We start from the raw sequence: 12,199 nt of genomic DNA on the forward strand, positions 1-12,199 counted from the left end.
AAGCATCAGCCGCATGGGAGGGAAGAAGTGTAAGCATGTTGGGGTAATACTCTGCCTGTGGGATTATATTTGCGAACCACAATCTTTGTATAAACAATGTGCAGTTACTTTTATCATTTTAACGTTGATGGAGACCAGTGATTTTTATTTACATTACCACATCTGTATTGCTGAACACTTAAAATATAAAATTGATTTCATTTTCTGTAATGTTTCGTGATAGCAGCTGAGGATATTGCTTTGCAGCAGTCAGCAACTCTGTGGGAGATTTTAGAAAATACATCTTTGGCTTTTCCCTCTTGGCATTAAATTATGATAACTAGGAAAAGAAATGATAAATAATGAGAACCTGCAGTATGCACTTGAGAAATTCTTATCTTAAAAGTCTATTGATGATAACCACCTTTGCCTGCATCCTCCTCCTGGTGTTTATTTCCACTTCTGCTACTTCAGATGGTAAGCACTTGGGAGCTGTGATTTGACTTCTGTGAATAATTGATTATTTTTTTAAAACATACTCAATAGAAAATTGTTTTGGCTATAACAATGTTTTAGGGGGTTTGTCGTTTGGTTGGGTTTTTTTTTCATGTTTTGGAGTTACACTTCTTCCGTGTAATGTGCCAGAGTTCACTTCTCAAGTGTGGATCTGTCTGAGGTGGATCCTGCTGGCTGTGTGCCTCCCATCATTTTTCAAATGTTCAGACATTTCATTAGCACTGTTTGTGTCCAAGTTCTGCTACCCTGAGGACATAGAGAATTGACTAGAGCAGCTAGTTAGCTTCTTCTGATCAGTCTTCATAAGAATAACTGGAAAAAGAGAATTTTTCCATTTTTGGAGACTGTTGGCAAGAAGTAACAAGTAGCTGTGTGTCAACAGTTCTGCACTGTACTGCCCTGGAATTACTTTGAGGTAGTGTACCACTCTTACGAAAAGACTCCTTGCCCTGCTGTTTCAGAGGTGAATGACAATTAAGTTGTCATGGTTAATCTACTGCTTGTGGCTTTTCATGTAGGTAGGTGACAGAGACCACATCGTAACTTCCTTTCAAAATTAATTTCTAACTTTCAAATTTTTTACTATACTTGGTTTTGTTGGTTTGTTTTTTCCACAAAAACCTCCACCAGGAGATAATATACTTCTTGATGTTGAGTTGTGTTGCTTTGTTTCTGTTTAATTACCATAGTAGGACAGGAACCACTTTCTGAGTGGTAGGAAACTAAATTTGGAAGGGGCAGTGGCTTGTATTGCTTTTTGCCAATTAAGATAGTATGTGATGAAAGTGTAGTTTACTGGAACCCAGTCACCCATAATGCAGGCCACATCAGCTGCTTTCTGGAGTTAGCTGCTAGCAGAAATTTGTCAGCAAAAATTTAGAGCTTGGTTAAAATTTTTGGGTTCATTGAATAAGAGGTTTTTAACTTCTGTTTTCTCGCTCAGGTGCCCAGTTTAGGGGGAGAGGTCAGGTTGTCAGGAAAAAAACCTTTTCCTATCCTTTCAATATCAGATGCTTGCTGCCCCTGGGGTTGCTTATACAGATACTCAAAGAAGGGGATTACCTTAGCATCACCACAATTCTTCAATAAGTCCATCTGTAGATCACATAAGCTACTTTGCTGCTTCTGCAGCATTGGGAGTTTTATTGCCTATATTGTGGACAGTGACTGGCAGTAGTTACTGCCAGTCGATTTGCTTTTTTTGTCTCCAAAAGAAATTAGGATGATGTGCAAGATCTAACAGGACCCATAGTTGAAATCATTCTGAATTCCTGTGCATATCTGCAGCAGAAGTGGGGCATATATGTTCTTTACATCTGACTAATTCCTTAAGTAGGCAGAAGACTCTAGGTTGTCTGTCAAAGCGAAGCACTTTTTTTTTTTTTTAATTGTGCTCAGTTTCTTGTGGCTGAAATAGTTTGAATTTTTCAACTTAAAATCTACTGGAAAAAAAATTCACTGGGCTTGAGCTATAATGGTACTTGTTTGCCATTGAAAGTGCTTAATGTGTTTCTAAAAGGAGGAAGACAGACTATTGCAGAAAGTATTGGATGTTTGTTACAGTATTGGTTTGACTTGGCAAAACATACAGGCATATGTTGAGCTCCAAAGTTTGTGCTCACTGCTTGTTTTACTTAAATTAAGAATATATTGAAATGTTTTGTTCAGGCAGATCCTATTCCCGTAACAGAAGTTTGTTTTTGTTTTTTCTAAAGAAAAAGAAAATATTTTAACACTTTTATATCCATGACACTGTTTATAGATTATTTTCACAGTTTTCTGGAGTGTCAACTTACTTTCAGTTGTTAACAAACAAAAACTGTCCTGCATTTCGTGATATGAATGGAATGCAAGGGGGGGGGGGGGAATGGAAATGCCAGATGTTTCTTCTGCTGCAACCTCTTGTTCTGTCCTGTCTTCTGCCTGTCTCAAATAATAATACTATGTACTTGCATGGTCCTTAAATTGTTGTTTTTGCTAATTTTGTTATTAAAACAGGCAACAACAGAGAGACCTTTTATACAGAAGCTATTTCGACCAATTGCTTCAGGAGGACAGTTGCATACTTTGGGAGATCTACTAAAAGATGTGTGTCCTAGTGCTATCACCCCTGAAGGTACCGTAGAAATAACTTTTGTCCAATATGATAATTTTTGCTGTTGATTTATTGTTTGGGTGTTTTTTTTTTTAATATGGAGATTTTGGAGATGGACTATGTCTCAGTAGCACAGTTTCAGATTTCGCTCCTTCCTGGTCCTTTACTGTGCCCATTATAAATCACCTGCGGTGTTTGGAGAGGGTAAGATTGAGTCCTTAGGCACACCTGAAAAATTAATCTCTGGAAGCTTTCTTTTAAAATTAATTTACTCCTTTGCCATCACACTGTTCTTAATAAAAACATTCACATGTTATTTTCTGCATTTTTAAAAAATATTCTTAAAGCAACATCAACAGAAGTTTTATTTCAAGTTACCTTGAACTTTATGTTGCATAAACTTTTCATATGTAAAACTCCAAAACTGATAGAAATTGAAGATATTTTCAGAATACTTTTTTCCCCTGTTGCCCAACCTTTTAAAAATGTACCAGAAAAGAAAGAGATTGTTCTAAGTATGTAATAGTTTATGTATGGTTACTGAGTAGTATTGTGTGACAAATACCAATTAGTTGATGTAGCATTATTTCATTTCATACAATAGCATTTGTTGATCAGCACATATTCAGAAAAATAAGCATTTCTGGGTGTTATTTTAGCTTCAAAGGTTACAACTATTAGAACTCCAATATACTTTTTAAGTGGCATAAATGTAAAGGTTATGTACTCTGCAAATTAAGATCAAAATTATTTAATGTGAAATGTTCTTCATTTTGTTTTTGCTGTTGTCTTACCAGTACCTGTAAATGGGTAACTTTTTTTTTTTCAATCAATAAATTGCAATTTGTTTTGAGAAATGGCTGATATTATAGAGAAGATCTTGGCACAGAATTTACTGGTGTAGTATCAGCACCTTTTGACAGTAAAGCATTGATTTTGAAATCAGTGTAAAAATTTATAAGATGCTGTTGTACACAGAAGTTGTGTAACTCAAAATCAAGCAGTTGTCATGGATTTCTTTAAGTATGGTGATCTTAGAAATTGACTGAAATCTCAAAGTATTTTTTTACACCTGTTTAATACTTGTTAACACATGGAAACAATTTCCAAAGATAACAAAAGGTAAGAAAAATATGGAATGTTGCTAGCCATGTGTCTGTTTTTCCTAAAGCTACTATAAATTTTAGAGCTTAATTTTAGGTAATGCTTTCAACTAACTGTCCAAAAGATAAAGCAAGATACAAATAGATACTTGAATGTTAGCACAAGCAAGTTTAACCATCTTTAAGTACTCGTGTGAGGATCCTACAGACACTAGTGAAAAGGTACAAAGTGAATTTAGAAAGAGTAAGAAGGATGACGCGTTTTGACTTGGAAGGCAGTCAAGAGCACAAATTAAATGAAAGAAACTCAAAAAGCATTTATGCAAAAGTTATTCCAGGATGTAATGGATGATAATTTTTATGTCTATTTGCTAAAGCTGCAGACGGGGAACGTGCTAGTTACTGCCTTTATTAAAATCGTGAATGTAATGTAATTTTATCTGAGTGCCAGTGACTTGATGCTTCCCATTAGTAGGCCTTCTTTTCAGATGTTGACAAATGCACCAACCTTTAATAGCAGAATAGAAATGTGCTATGCTAATTGCTTGCTTCATTTTTGTTGAAGACTAGAAAAAAAAAAAAAAAGGGGGCAAAAAATGGTGATTACTTGGAAGAAAAGAAACTAAAATAGGTACTGCCCTTACGAGGAGTGATTTGTAATTTGCCAGAAGGGTTTCCTTGTATTGGAATATACTTGTCTGTTCCTGTATAAATCTGCTTAAATTTGGCCTAGTTTTGATCCTTAAGATTCTACTGAGCAACTTGCAAACTTAGAATTTAATAAATTTGATCCCTTACATGGGCGTGAGCTCTCTGGGATTCAGCAGAATTTCTCCTGTAATGCAGCTTTGTATTGTTGCATTATTCAGTTGTTCCTTATATTCTGAGTGTTCTCCTCCTCGTCTGGTAGGTAACAGAAGGAAAGCTGTCTGAGCTAAATGCAGAAAATAATGTGAACTCTTGAGGAGATATGGGGGTAGACTGATACATAGAGCTGGGGGCGGGGGGCAGACTGACTGAACAAGTAATTTGGAAGAAAATGACAGATCTGGTAGTCATTAAATGTGATGGGGAGAGCGACTATAAACAATGTGGCAGGATGAAAGAGACTGGGGCAAAAGCCAAAAACTGACATAATAACGGTGAACACCTGGACAGAGTAAGTGGGATAGGAGACGATAAAAGGATGAGGGCGAAAAAGAAGCATATTGCATGTGGATCATACACTGAGATTGTGCAAGAAATCTGTGAAAGATTGGGAGTGGAAGTCCTGCTAGCAAAGTGATTCGGACGGTCTGGAGACCCGTTTGGAGAAACTAATTGAAACAAACGTTGAAAAGAAGGGCAGTTTGTACTGGCAGAATGAGAAGATGCAGGTGGATAGGTGGTCAGGTGGAGCTGGGGATAGTCAAATAAGGGACTGGGGAAAACTTGTTCGGGGTATGCTGTACAAGTAGACCGCACCCCAGGTGGGAATACAAAGTAGAAAATTAAGTATGGCAACACGGAAAGAAAAAAAGACCCAGGAGATAGATCAGGAAGAAGCAGAACTAGGACAAAATGGAAGGATGACAGAGAAAGGATTAGACTTATGGAAAATGACCTGAAAAGATGGATGCCCATGACAGCAGTGATTCGTACTGCTGAGGAACATGCACAGGTAAGGTCAGTGCTCTTCAGAGGTGTGAAGGGCAGCACTGGTTTAGGCTTGACTGCTTCAGTTCATCATACTCTCTATTCACTGATGATTCAACTTAGCCAATAAGTGAACTTTTGATTATTCTCTTGCTTGGCTTAATCCACTCATCTCATTCACTATTCAAACGCAACGTGCACCATATTAACTGTTCATGCTCTAATACAACTTTGAGCTATGAAAAAAAACCTCACTAACTCATCAGACTGCATAGTGGCACTTTTGAGTTTTGCCTATAGAAATGTTAGCAGCCATAACGAGGACATACTTCTCCCTTTTCCAGCCAGTGGACTAGACTCCTGAGACTACAGAACTTCAGCAGATCTGTGCTGCTGAAGTCTCCATGAAACCCACTCAGTCAACTCATTTTCTCTCTGATGCTAGTTCACAGAGTTTAACAAGCTTCCTCTGTCAATGGATGCTCCATCAGTTCAAAATGCAGAGGAGGTTGTAGAGCTGAGTGTTTCTATCCATTTGATGGGCGTATGAGAATTTAATTTGCAAATGTTTTTTGGAAACCTGGGAATTGCTTTTCTTCTAAAGTAGTTGTATCCATTTGAAGCTGAATAGAGAAATTTAGGAGGTGTCAGAGTTGTAGACTTGCCTGTACAATCTTCATTTCCATACACATGCACACTGATCATTATACAGCTTATAATCACTCTCTACCTCTCATCTACCTTTGTTTTCTGTGAGACTTTTGTCTTCCTGCACAGGCTGGGCATGTTTTAGTGTCAGGGCTCTGTAGCGAAAAATCAGTCCTGATTGTTGAAATGATGGACAGTGAATGAATGTACTTCAGGAAGTATTATAATTTAGACAGCTCAATACTGCCTTTGGGAATTGAATTCAGTTCTTTCTCACCTAGGGAGTTCATTCATATGTGATACTAGGCAAGCTGAGTGTTATAAAATGACCCATTTTATAGAGAGGAGCACCAGAAAAATCCAGTGATCAATGTGAGTGTTCTGCTGAACAGCTTGCTTACTTGTACTTGGAATCAGCAAGAGCTCTGGGGCTTTGAGTGTGCAAACACCAGGTACTCTCTGAAGTCAAGTTCTAGGCCTCTCATTACTCTTCTTCTCTCCCACCCTCCAAAAAATCATAGAATCGTAGAATCGTTAAGGTTGGAAAAGACCCTTAAGATCATCGAGTCCAACCGTTAACCTAGCACTGACAAGTCATCACTATACCATGTCCTCGAGCACCGCATCTATCCGTTCTTTAAACACATCCAGGGATGGAGACTCAACCACTTCCCTGGGCAGCCTGTTCCAATGCTTGACCACCCTCTCAGTGAAGAAGTTTTTCCTAATATCCAACCTAAACTTCCCCTGGTGCAGCTTGAAGCCATTTCCTCTCGTCCTATCACTTGTTACTAGGGAGAAGAGACCGACCCCCACCTCTCTACAACTACCTGAAAGGAGGTTGTAGCGAGCGATAAGGTCTCCCCTCAGCCTCCTCTTCTCCAGACTAAACAACCCCAGTTCCCTCAGCTGCTCCTCATAAGACTTGTGCTCTAGACCCTTCACCAACTTCGTTGCCCTTCTCTGGACACGCTCCAGCACCTCGATGTCCTTCTTGGAGTGAGGGGCCCAAAACTGAACACAGTACTCGAGGTGCCACCTCACCAGTGGCGAGCACAGGGGCACTATCACCTCCCTGGTCCTGCTGGCCACACTATTCCTGATGTAGGCCAGGATGCCATTGGCCCTCTTGGCCACCTGGGCACACTGCCAGCTCATGTTCAGGTGGCTGTCAGCCAACACTCCCAGGTCCTTTTCTGGCAGCTCTCCAGCCACTCCTCCCCCAGCCTGTAGCGTTGCATGGGGTTGTTGTGACCCAAGTGCAGGACCCGGCACTTAGCCTTGTTGAATCTCATGCAGTTGGCCCCGGCCCAACGATCCAGCCTGTCCAGGTCCCTCTGTAGGGCCTTCCTACCCTCCAGCAGATTGACACTTCCACCCAACTTGGTGTCATCTGCAAACTTACTGAGGGTGCACTTGATCCCCTCATCCAGATCATCAATGAAGATGTTGAACAGGACCGGCCCCAACTCTATCCCTGGGGAACACTACTCGTGACCGGCCGCCAAATGGATACTTCTGGCCATAATGTCTCTTTGACTTCAGTATGTGATCTATAAAATTATGATAATACAGTCTCTTTCCACAGGAAAATCTTGATGAAACAGTTTCTGAAGGAAAAATAGCTTGTGATATTAAAAATTGTCCTCTTTGGACCTTTTTTGGTATCTTCTAATTTTTGTTCTTGTAAAGTTACATGTTTTGTCTTGATCTACAATTTATATTTATTCTGGTCAAAGTGTTAAAATAGTGTTATAACAAAATAAAGTACATTGTCAAAGGTATATTAGAAAATGATGGCAAACTCTTTTCCACATCTGGATTTTCAGACTTTATTCAGTGTATCAAAGTTTAAATCTACTTAATTTTTCCGAACAAAGGAAAAAAAAAAGTAGTATCTCATCAAAGATATGCGTACAGACATAATAGGTATTGGTGAAGCAAGTTGTTTTCAACCTTTTTCACTCTTGTTTTCAAAAGGTAATTTAGGTATTTTTCCAAGACTGTTTTTTAACCCCCCTCTTTAGTGAATTAATGCATTGGTGACATGAGCTCCGTCTTTTTGTCAGTGCAACACAATCAATATGAGCTTCTCTTTCTTTCTGTTTTTCTCCATCTGTTGAACTTTTTTTCGTCCCTGTTTCATCTATCGTTTTCTCTTTTTCCAATGACTTTCATTCAACTGGAAGCTTCATGGTAAGTGTGGTGATTGCTTGTCTATGGTGACATCCGTGACTGAGCTTTGGGCCGTGGGAACACAGAGAATATATGATTTTCAGACTCAGCATTTGTAGCCATATATGTGAGCTGTTCCTGCTGCCAGATACTTAGGGACCACCACAAGAAGAGGGAGGGAAGGGTTTCAAGAACCACCCACAGTGTCTATATGCCTTTGCTTTAGGAAACATGGATATAATTAAGTGTCTCTCTTAACTGTGCTGAGAAAAAATATTTCAATGAAAAAATGTATTTATATATGTATGTGGATTGAATATATACATTGATTACCAACTGTTGAAAACACAATGTAAAGAACATTGTCAGAAGTAGAACAGGTTGAATAGTAACATTAAAACACTGATAGCGAAAATGGTCTCTAAAATATTGTGTCAATATTACTTTGGACTGTTATAGACTATGGGTAACTGTTTAGATACTGCATATTATTTAGATTAGCTTATGAAACTGTTTGTTCAAGGCTTTTATTGTTTGTTGAAGTGCTCTAAAAAATAAAAACTTGAGAGCAGTTTTATTCTAACCCATACTTCCCTGTCTCTCCTCAAACAGGTCCTTTATTCAATTATGTATTATCCTGCTTAATGAATGCTGTACAGTTCTCACCTTTCTGGACTGCTAAATAGTTTCATCTCCTTAAACTGTTCATCAAAGGAAAACTGATGGATAAAAGCTAAAGGCTTTTTGTCATGGGCATTGTTAGACCAAAGGAAAGAGTGGCTTCTACTTAGAGTCTATCCTTTAACTCTTCAGACTGCAAGGAGTGTTAGCTTGATCTTTTTTTGTCCTTAATCACCACAGTGGAGTTGTCACAGAGGGTATAGCAATTTGGAACCCATTTGTCAAAATGCGTATCAAGCAATTTATACATTACTAGTAATGATCAGAAAGTGTGAAGGAAAGCAGTACTTCAAATTAGAACAAGCACTAAGAAGCCAGTGTAGTTCTTAAAACTTTTGGCAATTTACATTAATTATCTTGATTGTAAATGATACCCTGTTCCTCTGGAACAACAAGAGAATGGCTACCTTTATTAGTAGCAAACACAAGCTAATCTAGTAATCACTTCCTCTGTATTGCAGCCTGCTGTAATCTCCCTTTAAGGCATGTTATTTGTTTTTTAGTTATGGCAATAACAAATTGTGATTTATCAGTTACGCAGTAGCTCATAGATGAAAGACACCTCAGTCTGAAATTTTACTGTGGGTAAACCTATACTGTGTATGAGTACATTTTTTTATTTACTATATTTTCATAATTGTCATTTACTTAAGTTCGTCTAAAGGCTGCATACAATTGAAATAGAACTTGGGAATTCTGTGGCTGTATAGATAATACTTAGCTTGCTATTCATGGACTACTATTCCTGACCTCCTAGAGTTATTGGGAATCCTTACTAGAAGATGTGCAATTTCATTTCAGTTTTCAATCTTTTAAAGTAAAACTTTGCAAGTTCTGCAATTTGAGTGTATTAAACTGTTTAGTTCTCAGTTGTGATCATACCCTGTTGTGGGGGGTGTGCTTCATTTTGTTTCTGTTTGTTTCTCCCTAGTTGCTCATACTTAAAACTGAGGCACACTGGTCACTTTAGGTTTTGGGCAATGTTTAATTATTTCTGCTCTTGATCCTGGCATCGTGGAAGAGTGACACTTATTTTTCAGTTCTTTTTTCAACTTGTGTTGACCCATCTTATTTTGTTTCATGTCAATGGCTCTACAGCTGTTTCCTTTTTTTCCTGCATCATGTTCCTTCAGTACTACTATTCTAGTCATACATAACTCTTGCTGCCCTTTGTTACTCTTCTAATACCTGCTTTTGCATCCTTTAAAATTGGCTCGTCTACTTCTTTGACTAAGCTCACCATAATTTGTATAACTATTTTTGTAGTTTTTCAAACCTTAGCTGATTTCCTAATAGAAATAGATCTAGATCTTCAGGGAAGTAGTTAGTCATTGTCACTTCTGCTTCAGTTCTTTCTTCTTGCTTTCCATCCTTTTGTCCTGTGGTGTTCCATTATCTATACTTCTACTTCAGTTTCCTTGAGTTTTCCAACAGTTTTTTGTACCATTGGATATGAAAATCTAAAATATTTACATACCTAGGGACCATGTGTCTCTATCAACATTCTTCCATTTCCCAGTTTAGATCTCTTGGTTTTCAGGATGTCCTCCAAGGCAACTAATGTCCTGGTTACTCAGGGAAGTCCGGAATAAAATTGTCCAGTGTCCCCCTTTTTGTTTGCCATTTTACACTCCTGAAATTGTACTAAGATCCTTTCCAGCCAACAGTCCAAAGTCCTAGTTTTACTTAACATCCACTGTGTATCATGTAGTAAGCTCATGACAGATGTCTCTTTTTATTTTAATATGAAACACCCATTCATGAGGACTCCAGGGTTAGAATCAGATTATTCTGATTATTCATGCTACAGCTTGTAAACTCATTGTCTGATCTTTTTTCCTATGCTTGTGGATGCCACTTGCACAGACAAAAGTCGATCCTTTAATTGGACAGTTCTTGTGTGGTAAAGTGGAATTGTCGGCAGTAGTTCCAGTTGCAGAAAATTAGACGGTCTTTTAAATAACTTGAGAGTTATTACTATTTTGTGAGAAGATTTAGTGTATTACGGAGGAACAGGCTAAGATGAAGCTTGATATTGCCTGTGGTCTCTTTAGACTGCATAGTTATAGTTGCTATGCAGGTAGGGAAGAGAAGATGTTAAGACCGTGTTGTTGCCTGCAAATATAGCATAAGGTCACATAGCTGATATGGTAGAACACATTACTTATGGGTATTCTTCCCAAAACTGCTGAATAATGAAATTATTTATCTGTGCCTGAAGGAGATAGCACTGTGGCTATTTTTCCCTACTGTCTAATAACCTCTGTCTTACTGAGATTAGGTAGCTTAGGCTACCTGCTTACAGCAACAATCTTGTTTATGACAGATAAATAAAATTAAGTGTTATCTCTCTGTTGCTGCTAGGGAGTTCATGCTGCATTTCCCCATGGTTTTATGCATCTGATGATAGGCGTTCCTGTTGCCAATTAAGGGGCCTTTGTTTCCAGAAGTACTGATACCCGTTCTGAGCTTCAGTTTATCAAATGCGAAAAAAAAAACATGTGAATAATTCACAGCAATTAAAAAAATAATGATTTGTTTAGTAGACATTTATGAGGTTCCTGTAAAAGAACATCCTAATACTGTAAACAGTTCCTTCAGAAATGGTGACTCATCTTAGTAGGAAAAGGGGATGAATGCAGTATGATCTTACATAGCTACGGAGCAACAACTGCAGGAGGAAACAGTGTTGAGTTCACCAGAATGCTTTGAAGAGGCAAAGGGTTAAAATGATAGAAAACAGAGTTGTTCTGGGGGAGGGAAACACTTCTTTCCTCTTCCATGCCAGAAATTTAAGACATTGTGCATAATGCAAAGATAAAAATTGTACGATGCAGAAGGAAGCAGTTTTCTTCCACTGCTATCATGTCTAAACAATTCTGGATACAATTTTAATTTGCTAGTGTTGTTGAAGTCTTCATAAAACTTGTTTTGATTTTTGTCTCATGCTTCCTTGAAGACTCAAATGGTAAACATTTGGACATAATGACGCAAACAGTAGGCTATCAATCAATCCCAGTTTTCACAGCATTGTTGTTCATTCAGAAAAGCTGTGTGAACTGACCTCTTTCTACAGCAGTGTCATTAGTTCCTTCAGAAATAAAACAAGGATCAAAAAGACTTCCAGGATTTTTCTCTTAAGACTTGCTGTACTGCATGATTTTGTAAAATTAGGGATTGACTGTTTTCAATTAACTCTCAGCTTTTTTTAATGTATGTTGTATGAGAGACTACATATTAATTGTGTTTGTTCTCCCTCAGTTTTCTAAGCATTGACTTCCAGTAAATTAGTCAAACAGAAAATTGAATTTAGATTAGATTTGCCGTGTAGGCTCCTAATTTTGATGCATGTGACAAATAGTGCAAT

At 38.0% G+C, this 12,199-nt stretch overlaps 1 protein-coding gene across 2 annotated transcripts in view; it reads left to right on the plus strand.

The window, feature by feature from the left end:
* ATG5 (autophagy related 5) overlaps positions 1-12,199 on the plus strand; it is an 87,057-nt gene that overhangs the window by 56,347 nt on the left and 18,511 nt on the right. For both annotated transcript variants that reach the window (XM_087775049.1, XM_087775050.1), the window contains exon 7: positions 2,494-2,611. In XM_087775049.1, coding sequence (XP_087631175.1) covers positions 2,494-2,611 — 118 coding nt within the window. The remainder of the gene's footprint in view (positions 1-2,493; positions 2,612-12,199) is intronic.

The sequence above is a fragment of the Nipponia nippon genome, unplaced genomic scaffold (assembly GCF_047370975.1).
Source record: "Nipponia nippon isolate SJK-2023a ecotype South Korea unplaced genomic scaffold, ASM4737097v1 scaffold_4, whole genome shotgun sequence".
Taxonomy (NCBI): Eukaryota; Metazoa; Chordata; class Aves; order Pelecaniformes; family Threskiornithidae; genus Nipponia; species Nipponia nippon.